General features: G+C 42.1%; 1 protein-coding gene across 4 annotated transcripts in view; it reads right to left on the reverse strand.

Annotated features, from left to right (window-relative positions):
- PTPRG (protein tyrosine phosphatase receptor type G) overlaps nt 1-17,986 on the reverse strand; it is a 412,532-nt gene that overhangs the window by 37,884 nt on the left and 356,662 nt on the right. For all 4 annotated transcript variants that reach the window (XM_069811972.1, XM_069811975.1, XM_069811971.1 and 1 more), the window contains one exon: nt 2,285-2,376. In XM_069811972.1, coding sequence (XP_069668073.1) covers nt 2,285-2,376 — 92 coding nt within the window. The remainder of the gene's footprint in view (nt 1-2,284; nt 2,377-17,986) is intronic.

Raw genomic sequence — 17,986 nt, forward strand, 5'->3', positions numbered from 1 at the left:
TTTTATTGTCAGTGCCAAGATCTTCAGGTTCATCAGTTCATTCTCTCTTAAGACCTTCCAGGTATGATTCGGCTTCAGATTAATGCACCTCCATTTGGATGTCTGTATGCAGGTGTCTGAATGTCCATTATATCCACAAAAAGCTTGTAATTAGATTGGGAATTCAAGGGCTGGATTCACCTGTGCATCCAACTAGACTAAACCTCTGCCTAAGCCCCAGTTCTTCACATGCCTTAGAGCTCATCAGCAGTCTTGCAGATTTTTAACTACAAAGCTTCTCGAGGTGTCTTGCAGCACTTGCTCAGCAGGTGCCTTAATCTGCAGTGCCCATTATCAGGGGTGAGCAGCTCTTTCTTAGCGTTACCGAGCCTGAGCAGACCGCAGTGTGCGCTGCAGTGATGGTAGCGTCGTGTCAGTCCCAAAGCTGCTGTGGTCCAACAACTTGGCTGCTCTAGTCATGGGAAGATGTCCCCAAAAGGCAATGTTCTCCTGTTCTCAGTCGCTTGTTGTTACATGCTACAAGGCTGCTGGACAAGCATTAGTGCATGTGCTGGCCTTATGGTACCTGCCACCTGCACAGTTTTAATGGAACTTCTTCAGCCTATATTACAATGTATATGAATGCCAGCCAGTCTTTAATGGACTGACCATCAAAACATACCCTTGAAACAGGGAAGAACCACCATCTCAACAACACAGACCGCAGCATGAAAAGATGGAGCTTTCTGCTGGTTTCTTTAAGAAAAATTTGTCCCAATTACAGCAAAAAACCCTACACGTTGGACAAAGAGACTTCTCTCTGAGGGAAGAATTTCTCTTCCCTCACTGCCTTGTGCTCATAATCTCCCAAGTTTTGACACTGCTCTGCACAGAGTCCAGGTTAGCCCACCCTCCCCTTCCTCACAAGCTCTAAGGAGGTATCACACGAGAGCGGGCATGGTGGGACCACTAAACTGACTGCCAAAACCAGCCCCAATAGGGAAGTGCTCCTCCGGGTTTTAGAGTAGTAAAAAGAGAGTTCTCCACTATTTAGGTTCTTTCGTGAAAACTCATCGCAGGGGGTCTAAGACTAAAACCTCCCATCTCCTGTTACCCTAAAGGAGGAGGAGAGGAAGGATGGCTCCTTGCTAAGTAATTGAGGTGGCCAGGACATGCGGCTTAGTCTGCCACAGAAAAGAGAGGAAATAATAGCATGTTTTCTTTTCTTTTCAGTGGCACAGCATCAGACTGCAAGGCTAACTGCCTAACGTTTTCTGTAGGAATGTATTAGCTAACCTTTCATATTAGTTCCCATGGGTACTTTGAAAGAGTCTTTCTAGAAAGAAGTCACACATGCCTACTGAATAAAATCAAGGAAAATATAACTGGATTCTTTCACTTTTCAAGAAAGCATGTTTCTTCACTGTCTCAGAAACAGCTTTGAATGTGTTTTGGCAAAATGAACCTAATTAGCTGCAGATTGAATCCTAGACCAACGACACAAATTACAGAATACGACAAGGAAACTTAAAACACCTTGAAGCAACATGTGCAAGCATTTCACAGACTGAGGGCAATACAACACTTTGGGTATCTTAATTCTGCCTGTGACACTGACCAACATCAAACAAGGCAGCGGCTGCAAAGGCCACTGTAACACCAAGCTGCTCTCTGTCATCACGGCTTAAAGGGAGCTGGATCCTGCACTTTGTAATTCCCAGGGGAAATGCCTCATGAAGAGAGAATAGCACTAAACTCTGCTTCCAGCTTCACTCTCAGTATAGCTGAGAGGTGAATTTGACCTTTGGTAACTTGATTAATACCAAATTAACAGATGGCTTTGGACTTTACTTGAGATTGTTTGCTTATCCCCGTGTCTTGCCTTCCTCCCTGAGACCCAGCAGACACCACCTCCGCACACGCTGAAAGCAGGGGGCAAGATCCCCAGTCTCCAGAGAGCGGTGGAGCTGCACATCCCTCACCCGCAACCTGCCCTGATGGAGCAGCTGGTTTCACCCTGGATGCAATGCCTTAGAGTTTTTAAGAAGCGTTGCTCGTGTTTTTGACGTTTTACAAAGGTTATTCTGAAATGTCTATTAAAACAACGTGGGAGCGGTGCCTATGGAAAAAGACAGCATTGGCACTCAGAGCCCCATTGCAAAGCACCTTAAATTAAATGAAGCAGCACTGATAGAACAAATTTCTACCAAAACCCCATGATTTATCACAAGCATAACCTTCTCTTCTTTATGTAATTGAAACAGACTCCAAGTAGCACAAGCATAGGAGATTAAGCCCGTCTTACCTGGAATAGGTATAATGGGAATACTTTCATTGGGGACCACACGGGGGGAACTGCTGTCCTCCACATAGAAATGGGCAGTCTGAAAACACTTTCTGTTAAAGGAAAAAGAAAAAAATATAGATGCAGGGTGTGAAAAGCTGCCCTCTGAAAAAACAGCTGAAAACTTTTGCACATGTTCTGCTTCTCCATTTCTGGTCCATACTGTCAGCTGTTACAGTTTTAAAACATCACTGCAGGAAAACATATTTGCATTTTCTACCATTACAATCCTAATTCTGGATTCTGGTGTGCTCTAATTCATTGACATCTGACATCCACCCATCATAAATGCCTCTGTATATTATTGCTAAGTACCACTGAATACAAAATTATACTCACAAAAGTTAGTGGTTGCAAAACAGGTTTCAAATACATCATTCAGAAAGAAACTCTGCACACAAGAAACATATTCAGAACACAGTTCAAGCCAAAATCCACCTAAGACACTAGCATTTCTAGGGGAAATACATTTACGGTAAAAGTTTCAGCTGACAGACAGGAATACAGCATCTGTAACTGCTGCACGTCATGATGTTCTGCTATGACAGTTATCCTTTAAACGTTACGTGGTTTTGTTTGCTTGTTTTTTAACACTAAAGCCATATAACCCTCATCCCATCCTCCTCCTGCTACAGAAAAATGCAATAGCCACTTAGCTTGGGCCCCAGGACTCATCTCTGAAAAGGCCTATAAAGAAGAACTTAAATCCACCTGACTCTTTTTTACCTGTATTTAATGCAAAGCAGAGAGCACAAGCTGGTCATCACAGAAAAGGTACTGAGCAGAATAACATCAAGAGATCCGAGGAGACTCTGCATGGTGATGTTAACTGAGGCAGGGTTTTCCAACACCAGCGTCACTGCTCATTGCTGACTTAATGAGCTGCTTGAGGCTGGAACTGAATATTTAATGAGTCTTGCTTGGTGTGAGCAGCTATTGTGGCAGGAGAAGGGTCTGCTCTCATCTGTCGGGGCGCTTAACAATAGCTTCCCACTGCAGAAAGATCCCTCTCATTGCAGCCCTTAATGAACTGCTCCTCAACACCTGGGCAAAGTTTGCAGGCGGCCTCGTGAGCCGTGCCTTCTGTCAAGTTGCCGCTTCCCTTGCTGAAACGTATTTGCACGTAGTGGCTTTTAAGTTTCTGCCTTGCAGTCTGCTTCTCTGTAATTCGGGCATTGTGCTCTCCAAAGAGAGCCCGCTCTGCAGAGCCGGCTTCGCTGACTTTGTCAAAGTAATTTGTGCTCCCTTTGTTTTCGACATCCGTATGTGCCAGAGAGCAAAAAAGTCACCGAAAATCAAACCGCTCTCTTAGGCAAAACTAGAACCTAAAAAAATCATGGGTGCTTGCTTTCTGTGCACTTGTACTTTTTCCTGCACAGTCACAGTGCTTTATAATGCAAGCACATGCTATGGCAGCACAAGTACAACTTAAGACAATACAGAAGCAGGAGAGAGCGGATTTCACAGCGTGGAGTAATTGTCTCGGAGCAGCTTTCTATTTTCAGGCACAATGTCTTGCATTGTGCTGAAGTTACTTATTTAGTGGGTATGCTTTTGTTAAGAAACACCATAAGGTGAATTCACACATGAGGATGCAAGATGTGCAATAGTCTCACAGCATTTAAAAACATCGGTTGAACTCCCCCCACCCTACTTACTCCCTGTTCTCATTTTTTGTTGGCAGCCTTTATTTTGGACAATGCACACCCTGGGGGCACGCAGCAGAATAAATCAGTCACACATAAAGAAGAAACTATGAATATGAAACAGGCAAAATGTTCCTGATTTTGATGTATTTGGGGCTCTTTCCCTTGAGTCAATACTACAAAAATCCTTGAACAGCTCCTCCTGGTAATGAAGGCCTTAAGAAGGTGTTTGATAAAAAACCCAGACCTTTATGCAGGGATTTACAGGATTTTTTTAAGCTGATGATACTGAAGAAAAGCATTATTTTTTGTTAATTTGTTATTTTATAGTCTGAGAGGCTCTGATAGGCTGGCATTGTGCTTTTTTATGCAGCCATAAGACAGTTTTTTCTTAATAGTCTCAAAACATGCAATTGCATTGGATAATCACATACGCAATATTGTAAGGCCCACGATGGGGATAGCTGAATATCCGAGTCCAGCATATCTCTGCTGAGCACAATGTTGGAATAACAATGTAGTAAATGAGTATTTCACATAGTGAAGTTTGCTACAATCATTAGTGTCACTAACAATTCCACATTTTATTCCTGGAAGACTTTCTGTAGCTGTTTCGAAAGGCAGTCACCATGGAATTTGACTAAAGTTTTTCTCAAGTCACAAACATCACACTGAATACACTCTTGTCTTGTGTATATACATACATAACGCAGCATGTTCGTTACAATACTGGATACCGGCACGTTAGGTGAAGACATGCCTCTTGGAGTCTTTTTTTTCACTTGCTCGTAATTGCTATAAATATTCCAAGTTTAGCCTCCACAGCTGAGCTTGCGGTGCACAGGCCATCGCATCCCTGTCCTGATGACTCCCTCCATGTCTCAGGGGCTCCTCGTGACAGCATAAGGCAGCACTGATGGGACTATGCAGGCTCGGACTCGAGAGCAGGATAAAGTGGATTGATCTTTGAAAGACCTTTTATGACGGGTTTCACAAAGTAGCTGGATGAATTTTCCAGCAAGTTCTACTTACTGGGTCTGTTTCCTACTCTTGCATCTCTTCCCTGTGCAGCTCCAGGAGAGAGCACGCATCTCAGGGCACCAGGCAGATGCCTCCAGGCCCCCAGTTTGGATAATGTCCATTTTTCAGCCTGGGACTGACTGAGTGAGGAAACGCCTGGGCCCAAGAAGAGCCTTTTGCAAACTTGTGTTTAGTTTGTAGTAATAAATACTGATAGCTGGGATCAAGGCTACTGAGAGGCATTTCAGAAAATTTAGCGTCTGCCTTCTCCCCCAGTTTAGGATGCTCCTTTCTATCCCTTGGCATTTTCCCAACCTTTCCCTCAGTATACAAACCTGAAGTGGCAGCAGTTGCTAAGGCTACAAGAGGCTGCAGTAAATCTGTGTGCATGTATGGGGAGGGCTGGATAAAGGAAAAGGATGAGAGCAGAAAATTGCTTGCTTCGAGTCACCGGAGAAGCAGCCATGGAGAGAGGTAGGAGCGGATGCAGGGCTAGACAAGGTGCAAGTCTACAACTGTTTTCACATGAGCACTTCTGCCTGTAACTTTTAACCCCAACGTGTATACATGTGCAGGTGTTTGCACCTGTATGCCCATTTGCTCAGGAAACCAACACTGTCAGCAGAAAAAAACCAGATTTTTTTTTCTGACAGAAGCAGTCCTTAGTGAATGAGTAATTGGGATTTGTCAATGGCATAAATGGTTATTAAAATCTTAACAACTGAAACAACTAATTTTAGAATAATTCTTGCATTTCTGCAGCACTGGCTGAGGAAAAGCAAATCACAGCCTTGATTTTACTTCCAGAAGATTTCAGAGAGCCCACATCTTTTCTGCAAAATACCAAAGAGTCTGTTGTCTCTGAAATACGTCTGTGTGCAGTGAAGCACACCGTTTTCTCTAGCCCCATATGTTTTTTTGGCTCCCTTTCCCTGGGGTACAATAACTGTGCGAGATTGTGGTGATCAGACACGCAGTTGTCACATACGAACCAAAATGCAGAAAGTAAAACACTGCGAGATTAGCATCTCCCCGGAGAAGGAACAGAGGCAGGGTCTGGAATGCAAAGATGATGTGAGGGAGAGCCATCCCCCTGCCCAGAATCTTCTTACAGAGATACTGGCAGTGAGTTATTAAAGCAAACTAATAGGATGCAAAGTCCAGAGCAGCAGCACCTTATTATCAAGCTGAAAGGATAAAAATATGCCAAGAGATGGTCCTGATTAGCTGGGTTAAATGCTTGTTCCGTCTCTGCTGAGCAAAATACCAGATTAGCTTCTGCAGAAGAAGAGATGCCTTGTGAGATTTTGACACTCAAACCAGGTTTCCTTGGTTATTAGTTAATAAACCTCAAGCAGCTTCTCCTTTATACTCATCTAAAAGCAAGAGGAAGAACCAGATCACACAATGGCTTGAAAGCATGGGTGCATGTTATTTTCACGTAGAAGCTAGCACCTTAGTGTTTAGTTAATACTGCCTCCAATACAAACACACACTGCGCGCTGCAGTCAATGGGAGTGCTGGGAATAGCTCCGAGGGCAGCGTTTGGCCTTTACTCCTCTGTACTCTGTCTAGCGTGGGCAGCATCCCCTGATCTGTGATGACAGGCGAGGGATCTGTGCTTCTCCGGAGCAGCTGAGGCAGGGAGAGAAGGAGCAATGGTTTATTGCGGAGGGGCAAGTGATTGCCTTCACAGCTGCTGGCTGCAACTACCAGGACAGTGGCTGAACACAGGAAAAATCAAAGGGGAATGCTTCACTTTCTGGGGACACGCAAGAGCCGTGTCCTGCCTCACATGCTGAAGTGACTGGCACATTCATTGCTCCCTTGTTCACCAGGGATCTGCTCCTTCTTCCAGGCATTTCTGTTGGCCGGAGCAGTGTGTATTCCCTCTCCAAGGCTAGCCAGATTTATACTACTTTATTTCTGTAATAGCATCTAGGAGCTCTAGGCTCCCGATTTCTTGCAACCGCTCTCTTCTTGGGTCATTACCTCCTAAAGCATGACTAATTTGGGGGCAGATGGCTTGAAAGGGTCCTGGAGGCCTATTCACTACTGTCAGAGCAGGGCAGACCTTGTCCTCTGGGTACCCTTCCTCCAGAAACAGCCTCCCACAGACAGGAGCTCTGCAGAATGTACATTTATTAAGGAAGAGGCCAATAGTCCCTGCAGCCACCCTACTTTCACACACAGCCCTGAGCTGGTGGGCAGAACAGGCAAGATCAAACAGGAGTCAAACTGGGAGCTGTAACGGACCTCGAAACCAGGCTGTGCAGGACATGGCTTAGTCTTTATCAAATGCAACCTGGATACAGGCATTCATTCACCGTGCTCCTCCATCACGGGTGGGGGGGCTCTGCAAGTAACTCCCAAACAAGGATCCAAAGACAGGAAACGATCCCTTTCACTACCTCTGCACATTCATTCTCACTTTCAATAGAAGAAAAGATGCTTCAGATTCTTGTTGAACTGTTTTGCATGTTTTCCAGGAGACACAATTAAGATTGGTTTCTGCTGGCACCAAAACCAGAGTATGTATGCAGTCAAGTGTACTAGTAACACATGGCTCTGCACTTTAAACTAGCTTCACTATTCCTTGGCAAGCATTTGTCACTGTCAGAATTGGCAATGACTCCTCAGAAAAGAGCCACAGACTACGGAACAACAGAAGCGCTGCAAATCACGACCATGTCACCAGCAGAGCAGTGGATGGGAGCCTGGACAACAGCTGTCTGCAGTCTGCACTGCTCTAGCTGGGGTCATCAGTCACTGATTTTTATGAGCAATAAAACTGACTCAAGCGTTAAGAAGAAAAAGGGAAGAGAAACCACATGAAAAAAGCTGATCTTATGAATATGAATAAGTGACCAGCATGGAGCAGTGATATTACGTTCATTGTATCAGAGGGCCATCTGCATTTACTCTTTTTTGGCCAGAAAATGGCTTATATTGCCCCAATTTTCTACAATTATTTTCCTTCCCAAGTCTTAACACTTAATGATCAGAATTCAAAAGTCAAGTTACAAAAGAACCTATGCTATACTGGAGTGGTAAGGCAGCGATGCCTGACCGTACTTGAGCTATGGGAGGATATACAAAGCAGGAATGCATAAAAACCAAGGAATAAAGGAAAGCTGAAAAAGGAGGAAAATTTCCCTACAATAATGCTGATTCTCCTGCATAACCCTCCCGAAGATGATTTGCCTTCTCCCCACAAAGCAATTTCTGCCTGTAATCTTCTTGAGCAGTGTTAAGCATTGCACAGATATGATAACTGGAGAGGTCTAGATGGCACGCTGTGAACTTCTGAAACCTATCCACGTACCAAGTCCTTGGCATCCTTTCCTAGACAGAACGGTGAAAAGTAGACTGTCCCTTTCAGGGGGCTTCCTCTGGGCAAGGAGAAATGTTTTTTCATATCAGTGAGTTGTTGCACACCCACACAGTCCCGCAAAAGCTAAAAAGATCCAAACACTAATCACCAGTCCAACCACACATATCTACAACCACGCATTCTGCACTATCAAAGAGAAGACAGGAAAAAGACTGGGAAAAGACAGATGGAAAAAAAAAAGAAGGTGGACAAAACTTTGACACAGTATTTGTGGTGAAGAACACAGCACTAGTAAAATTGTCCATCTGAAAAACTAATCTGCAAATAAGACTAGGGATTTCAGAAGACACAGAAAGACAGCTAATTTAATATTTATGGCCTAAATTTGCCAGCTGACTACACAGCTCTCCACAAAATTAAAAATCCTCTTCTCCCGATCCTCTGAGATCCTATCCTGCACCAGAGACTAGACACCCATTTACATCACGTATGGTATTATACAAGAAATAGTAATTTTCAGAAGGGTATTCAAATAACTAAACAGTTAAGAAATGACAACACACACCAAGATGAGCTGCTTTCAAGGCCTCCCCCCCTCATCAGCTGCGCGACCAGAAAGTGCCCAGGTGGCCAGTGCAGAAACGCACTTAGAAAGCTCTTTAATTGCAAATTGTAAGTGGATAAATCTTAGTTTAACTCAGCACAAACATTTTCCACGCTTCCTTGTCCCTTCTTCCTGGTGTCCCTGGAGAACAGGGAAGGCAATGGTGAAACCTTATTTGTGATGACACTTGGCCCTGTAACACTTGGTAGCTAATTACTCTCCTGGTGACCTCTGACAGGGCTAGCAGCATCAGACCTTCCCCTCCTGCTTTAATCAATACTCACAACAGCTGTGTTGGATATACTCAGCAATTTTACAGATGACTGAATGGGTTTACTCATCAGTATTTTCTACTTCAAGAGAACAAGCTCCCTGGTTATATGCATTACCACTCAAAACTTTAATGTCTTCAGGCAAAAATGGGGTAAAGAAACCTATAGGTGGTATCTTAAAATGGTTTAAAAATTAGGCACGGTTTTAAAAACCAAAGGGAAGCCTGACATATTCATTTTCCTCTCCCTGAGCCAACTATTTATTTAATGAAACATTCATAACAAAGACTAGAAAATCACAGAGGAAAACAAAGACATGCCTTTTCCAATCAAATAATACCTTAGGCAGTTCCTATAAAATGTGTACTTCCAATGCCCTAAACATCATGTAATATTAAAAAGGAGCCTAAAACTTTCTCACAGAAGGAAGCTAAATTTAACCAAGTGAAGAGTTGTTCTGTAATCACAAGAACTGCAGCAATCAATGAAGATTGCCTCTTACTAGAGAGGAGCTTTTAGTAGCACCTCTAAGAACTCAAAATTGGGCATACTTGATATTATCATTTCAGGACATGAATTCCCTTTGGGATGAATATCAGGAAAGGAAAGAATAAAAACAGGGTGGCACGCTGGGAGGTTAAAACACAGGTATTTTTAAATGCAAAGTGTAATTAATCTGGATTGAAATTGTGTTATAGGAAAACCAATACAGAGATGATCCCACCTAAGAAAGGACAGCAGAAACTGGGTCTTTCTTTGGAACATTCACCTAAATGTCCCTAATTACTCCCACTTAATTACTCTCAAAATGGAAGAGCCCTGCTCTTTCCCGTGCAAAAATATTCTTTCCGTCCTCCAAACAGGACCTCAGGACATTCAGTTGAGAATTATTTTAGATATCCCAAGCCATGGCCTGGGACCTAAGCATAGCACAAAAATGTGCTAAAAGTTTAGGCATGTTTTTTCCTCTGTTTTGATGGCCCTGCCCATCTTCAGGCAGAAATATCAGTTTGTTAAATATAATGAAATACTCAATGGGAAGCTCCCTCTTTCTCAACAGACATGTCCACCTGCACCTGGACTAAAGTTGCGTAGGAGAACTAAGAAGATTTCCCAACACTGCAGGACATTTTTCATGTTTGTCTTATTTGGGGGCAGGATAAAATATTAAAAGTGTGATTATTTCCCTTCTCTTTCCATCACCGTGTATTTGGAGGGTAGGCTTTTTTCACTGGCCATTTCAAAAAGAAATAGCTACTTACAATTTTTTATGGTGTCTCTGTTAACTTTGTTTAGAACACAATTAGTAATGGCACAAAAAGCTACCTTTGGAAGCACAGCACAAAGGAAAAGAAAAGAGCAGCTGGCACCAAGAGCAGAGAATCAAATTACTTCGTACCTGGCAGATAATGAGAACACTGAAAATACACTACTTAATGCTAGTGCTCTGACAGGGCTATGTACATCACCTCATCACGCTAATACAGACAGACCGGGTGGCAGCCAGCTGGTCCTCCTTCCCCACCCATCTCCCTGAAAGCAAAGATTTGTAAGCAGCCAAATAATTAACCTGGACAGAAGTCTTGAGGATCATTAATCTCGCTATCAATCAACCCATTTGGAGATTCGCTTCTTGCTGTCGCTGATACTAATCTGGTAGTGACTCGAGAGCTCTGGGGAAGCCTGGAGTATGGGTGTCTGAGGAATTGCTTTAATGAGTTTCTTGCATTCAAAGGTTAACAAATGTGACAAGGAAACACAAATATCAGAGACAATAAACTACCATCCACTGAACCAACCACTGAGAAATACCCTGTTGTGTATTCTGCTGTAGTATGCTGAATACATCTCTAACTAGCTCTGTAAAAATACCTGAGTCAGACCCCAGTGACCTAGCTCAAATGCCAGGAGAGATGCAGGCATGTTAGTGTGAGCTCTGCGTGCACCAATACTCCTTATCTGCTGGGCTAAGTACCTTGGGCATAGCTCTGCATTAATAGAGCTATACCACAGAGAAGCAAGTTGTATTCGCTGAAGTGGTGTTCTGGTTAAATCGGACAATCAGCGTAGTGTGAACATATCCACTGGGCTTCCTTTGCTTAACACGACAGACCCACATCAATTAATACATCGGAATAAAAAGTCTCCACATCAGCAGGATCATTCCAGTAGCATTTGCATTAAACAGTGCAGTATTTTCTGTGAGAATGTTTCTAAAAAATAAATAGCATCAACAATGGCAATAATATCAAACAAATCGCAAATAATTAATACCCTAAGAAAAATCTATTTAATACCAGAAAGTAGTAAGCAGTATTAAGCATACTAAGGCATAATAAAGAAGCACAGAAAATAAAAACAATGTATGTTTTAAACTACCATCTCCACAGACCAAATAAGCCATAAGAAAAATTCTAGAAATATTATAAGCAAGTAACAGAGGTAGAATCCACTACACCATGAGGCAGAGGAGACTAGAAGGATGTTCCTGAAAGTGCTTGAAATGAAGTGAGGTAGAGTTCCCTTTTCAAAACATTTATTAAGAAAAGGACATATTTGAAGCTTCAGGCCTATAACCCATTCAAAGCTCCTTGAATTTTAGTGTCACGGAAATACATATTTATTACACAAAAAGGACTCGAAGTATGAGGCACATCAGAAAAAATTACCAAGTTTATTAGCAGGCCCCAAATTATGTAGAAGAGTCAAGAATTGAAAAGTCATAAAGTAACAGATGTAGAAGAGAGTTTGCCTTTAAGAGATCAGTCAAAATTATTCTGAAAACTAGAAACTGCTTTCATCCTCATGACAAACTCTTTTTCAGTAAGTATACACTCGGGCAAGTAAACTATTGCCTTCCCATTGTCTTAATCCGTGTGTAGAAACAGCTAATAACAAAACTAATCACAGGAGGAGAACATTTTGATTCAAGATAAAAGCTCATTGCAGATAAGTGAAACAGGAGAAATTCAGTCAACCTATGCTAATTATTAGATCCCTTAACACCAGATACAGTTTAATATATTTTCTATTTATAGGCCGTGGTCCTTATTTGCATTATTTCCAAAGCCTTAATCTACCTTTTATTAAGCTCTTTACAACCTTTGAGTGTTGATAAATGTGAGACTGGGGAGAAGAAGAAAAAAGCCCACAGGAATTGTAGTTTGCATCTTAGCAAAAACATATGAACGCTTCTTAATGTATGAAGAAACATGCCTGGATCCATCAGGCACTTGCTCAGAAGCAGACACGTAAATTAAACACAAGCTCTTGGCTCAGTATTTCCTTTTCTGGAAGCTCATGAAGTGACATGGCTGCACAGCAGACTCGCTGTCCTTGAGGAATGTAGATGTCCGCTCCTAGGTGAGTTGTTCAGTCCTGACACCTCTAGCAATTCAGATTCATTTTCCACCTACTGTATTTATGCATTTCATTTCCATGTTCTGATGCGATCTTTGGCGGTGCTTTTGCTGCCATTAGTGCAGCAATTAGACGGGAAGCTCGGGAGCGGAAAAGACAGCGGCAATCACCATGGCCAACAAGACGCGTTCGGGTACGCAGGCAAAGGGAGATTCCAGTGGGGACCGAGGTCCTGCTGTTAGACCCCCTCCAACTACTGTCATGGCTGCTCCTAACTGGGAACTGTAGTAACAAGTTCCTGTTTTACTCCAGTATTTTAATTCAAGGAGTTTTGTGAGCTAAAAATGTTTAAAATGCAGACTAAACAGCGGAGTATTTTGCCACTATTTCTGGTAGTTTTGTCTCAGACATTTGGTTTCAGATCTGTGATTTCCTGTCGAGAACACACAAGTGTGAAATACTTGTTGATCCGTTTATTCATTTGCCTCCTGGCTGATCGTAGCCATTTTGACAGAATGGATAAATTGACTTGCTCCTTGTTGGTTTTTTTTTTTTTTCCCCACATGCTTCTCCATCAGCCTCGAATCACTGCCCCAACTTCCCAGATGCTATGCTTAGGTCTTTATCGCTCCTACACCCTCACTTTCCATCCGGCACCCTCCTTTCAGAGGCTTTCTAAGCCAATTTCACACAATACCCAGGTTGTCTGAAATGCGACAAACTCTCACTATAGGAGCTTCTGCAACTCCACTTGCCAGATGAAAATGATACATAATATTTAGAGAAACTATTTTTGAACAATTCAAACCCAATGAACACTTTACATCACTCTTTAGGACATGAGATATATCTTTAATAATTGCACTTGGTTACTCCAGGCAGTATTTAACTATTTATCTATTTAACTATTTATCTATTAACTATACTATTAACTATTTAACTATTTATCTACAACACACCTCAGCAAATCATCTATTTTTCCAAGTCATGAACAAACACTACAATGTGGAAAGGGAACAACTCTTGATCATTCTCGTTGAGGAAATGGCAAAGGTAACAGCTTCAAGTGATCAGGTAAAACCCTGTAACATCAGCACAAGATTTTCAATGCAAAGTAATTTCAGCAGGCTAACAAATGAGTCACTTTTCTGTGACAGACGTGTAGCAGAACACAGTGCATTTAATTGATGTGCCCTTTTATTGCAAAACATACTGTCTCCCTCCGGTTTGACTAGAGCAATGGGATACAGCATTGCCAGGAAAGAGCTGAAGAATGCAAACTTGGCACCACATAGTAACTAAATGTTGATTCATGGAAATTATGAGACATTCAAGGGGACAGGTCCCAGGCTCCAAATTATGCTCCGCTCTTGTATTGCCCCCGTGTGATTATAGCAAGTTTGCTTAGAATTTGCTGCGTACTCTTCTAATTGGATTCCTGCAAAGGGCAGTTTGCTGTGCCATGAGCTTGTCACTTTATATCCTGCTTTAACTCCAAACCACTCAATTAATATTAAATTCCATTTATTATAAAAGCATTTGTTTCTACCCATATGAGGCTATCAGCAGCCATCTCATTAATATTTATTTCCACAAAGTGGCCCACTGATGTTAAGATCTCAGATACAGCTAGTAACTTTAAAAGGGGAAAATATGTGAAGCCAAGAAGGTCAAAAAAGAACATGAGCTGTAACAGAAAACATCCAACCCATATGAATTTAACTCCTTCGCAGAAAGCTGAGTAAATAAAATATGCTTGGCAGAGAGCAATGACAATGTTAAAGTTAATCCAGTCACCAGAAAAAAATGAGGAGCAAGGTTGCCAACGCATCTCTCTCTGGGGTGGGGAGTTGCTGTCTGGCGCACCGAGGAGAAAAGATGCTGGAAGGAGGCATGGAAGGGGAATGCTTATCCACTGCCTTATTCCCCCATGAGCTGAGCTGTCTAATTTCCAGACTTAAAAAAACCCAAGCAAACAAACAAAAAAAACCCTGTGGATAACCTTAAACCCTGGGCTAGGGTTGGTTTAAAGCCCTTTTTCTTTAGCATCATTTTTTGTGCTCAGCACACAGGGAATTAGCACAGCCTGTCCTGGCTTGGCAGCGTGGAAGTCAACAGGACCTTACACCCGCCATCCAAGGAGTGAAGGAGGAAAGGGCTGCAGACTGTTTAAGTGTTTCAAAAAAGCTGGTATAAAGCTCAGGGATTCTCTTGCACACTTTCAGTACAAGGAAGCATTGTTAAGGAAAGAGAAGACATCCAAGTGCAAGCTCAAATCCTATAGACAACATTGCAACCCACCAAAATCTCAGAGACTCAATAAAACACAGACTTTTCTTTTCCCCGTAGGCCTACCTGCAGCTTGGATTATCACAAATGCTAGTGAAATGGGAGCATTTCTTGCATGTTCAGAAGCGCCCAGCTGCTTCTCATGCAGCACGCTCCTGAGAGTGAGATTACACATTCAGACATGGCGAGATGAAGCAGCTGCTGAGAATGCGTATCAAATACTGTGATTTCTTCTCTTCTGCTCTCTTATTCTGTGCATCTCAAATAAAACTAAGCTGCAGGGACAACAGGTCTCTTTTTAGTAGTCTCCACCTATTCCTTTAAACTATACAACAGGGAACTTGTTCCATGTAGCTCTGTGGATAACAAAAACAGTGATGTTGAACTCTCACCTTCTGCTACCACAAAAAGCTAAATTAATTCCCTAAAGCACATCAGCACTGCTTTTGAAAAGGCCCAGACTCTGGAAAAAACAGATGGAAACTAAACTTATGGGCCTTTAAAGATGTCAAGCATTTCCTCACAGTGATGGCATAAGAATCTTTCTTCTTCCCATCAGTTTTTTTATTAATCAGAGCACACATGGCAACTCCCTGTGTGGCACCACTCAGGGCTCACCCCATCAACATAAAACCTTGCAAAATTATCACCTCGGGTTTACCACTGGGATAACAATGCTTTTATACCTAGAATTAAAAAGATGAACTGTCACAGCCTGGCAAATCAATATGCAATGGCAGACACCTAACTCCAATACTGTTCCGTTGCCCCTTTTCTTCCTGCAGATTGTTCCCACATTTGCTACAGGATCTGGCTCAGAGACCCAGAGAAAGGACTCCTGTTGCACTGTTGTCACCTTCGTGCTTTTACTTTCAGAACCACCGCTTTGGAGATTTTGAAGCACAAATGCATTTTGGACAGCAGCAAAGCCAAGCCTGCAGGCTCCTGCTGTGGCAGCCAAATACACTCCAGAATGCTGCAGAGCCCTTGTAGGTCCCCAAATTCTCGTCTCCACCACCACATTATGTGAAACAGAAGATTTTTGATCGCCCATTTTCTTGAAGCTGTTTGTGTGAGGACCCGGGTCAAGTTACTCTTTCTCCCCCAAAGAGCTGAACTGGCATTTTTACCATCAAGAGGGCGGTGCGGTTGTGAAGTGCCCAATCTCTGAAGAGACATCAGGGACCTGGTGCCAGGTCCTTATTCACAGATAACAATCATTACCGTAAGCATAAGTAAAAGGGTTCTGCCCTCCTGACTGCAGCCAAGTGCTCCACATGAGTTGGCTTCGTAGTGATAAATGTCACGTTTACAATGGGGTTTGCAACATGAAAGTCCATAATTTGCTTTCCAGGGACCTATGCTTGATTATCAGGAGAGTTAGAAGCATTCACTGAAGCCTAATGAATAGAATTAACACATAATTTAAACAGGGACTAATATGTATGCAAATGAGAAAAAGTTAAAAATAAGAGTTCAAGCCATAATTTCAGAAAATGCAGACTGAATCCTTATGAAATATGAATGTTTCAATTCACCTCATATCTTTACATCTATGTTAGCTGCTTTGCATGTGAACAATAGGGTGCATCAAGCCCATTTTGATTTTTATATTTGAATTTGGACTTATAAAATGGATTATATTGAAACATGAATAATATATATGCTAATTAAAGACTCCATTTAATGACATAAATAAAGACAAGGACCAACACAGGCTAATTTCCATTTGCAAATTTCCTAATTACTGTATTTTCCTTTTGAAAGCAGAAACTTTATTTCCACAGTCTCGGTATAAAAGACAATATTTTCTTTGCTCAAATTACTTTAAAAATTTTTCAACTTTTTTATTCTTTAGGATTGGTCTCCACAGAGATACAATTGTTTGCCTAGATAGATTCAGTATTAAATATCACTCAAGTCAAACTATGGTGATTTGTGCATGCAAATGGTGTTACTTAATTATTATTAGATTTTTCTCTAATAAGGAATTTTTGTTGATAACTATAAGGCGCATACACCCCTCAATAGCACAAAGCATGTTCAGAGTAACTCTGGCAGATGTAAACCAAGTAAATGTCCTTGATGTTTGATAGGCTCTTAATGTCTCTCCCTTCATCCTCCCGCTCCCCCAAATTAGACAGAACAAGGGCACAGGACAAGTGTATAGTTGTAGGGAGACAAGGCACTAGCAGAAAACATGACTACAACTTCTGTCGTGCAAAGCCTACAGAAAAGCTTGCTGAAGAATAACCAGATTGCAGGAAAAGCCCTTTTAGGTTAAAAGGCTGGTTTGTACCTATAACCGTGAGGAAAGTGGTGAAAAATAGTTCATTCAAATGAATATAAAGCCTGTAATGACATCAGGGCCAGGAGAATCTTTTTTTTGCTGTTGTGTAAATGTTGGTTATGTGGATAAAGAACCCTAGATTTAGCCTTAACTCACAAAACCAGCATTTGCAGGCTCTGAAAAGCAAACTGCAAAGTAAACCCATTTACTCCCTGATTGAAATAGCACCCTGGATGCTTCAAAAATAAGGAGCTGTATGAATGGGAAGAGACTAACCATACTGGTACATTTGTGTCCTAGGCTTTTATTAAAAAAAAAAAAAAAAAAAAAAAAAAAAAAAGGACAGGTACAAGGATTGCATCTTCACAGCTTGAACTTCATGTCTGTAATACCAGTTGCTATTACCAACGAACACTCAAATTTAGGAAACTTGCAAGTCTCTGAAGAGTAAATGATCATCGTTTTGAGTTGTGATGTGGTTGGAAGTCCTCCATGCCCTCAGTACTGCTAGCACTGTACAACTGCTGCAATCTTGCTCCGTACCACCGCTGCCAGGGGAGCACAGCCTGGCACCGTGGGAGAAGAGGCTCTCCCCGGCCCTGGTTCAGCATCTTCTACCCTTGCAGTGCCCATCCCTCCACGTTCCTCCTCTCAGCATTAGTGGAACCGCCTTGGGGAAATAAATACCTTAAGAAAACGTGGAAAGCAGCTGGAAGCTTGCAGGTGAGTTTACTTTGATCACTTCTCTAACAGCATAAAATCCTCTTCACTGAAGAACCACTCGGCTCCTAATAAACTGTGAGGTTGCCGAATGTAATTTCCCGCAACGGGTTTAGGAGATGCACTCC

This window comes from Haliaeetus albicilla, chromosome 24 (genome assembly GCF_947461875.1).
Source record: "Haliaeetus albicilla chromosome 24, bHalAlb1.1, whole genome shotgun sequence".
NCBI lineage: Eukaryota > Metazoa > Chordata > Aves > Accipitriformes > Accipitridae > Haliaeetus > Haliaeetus albicilla.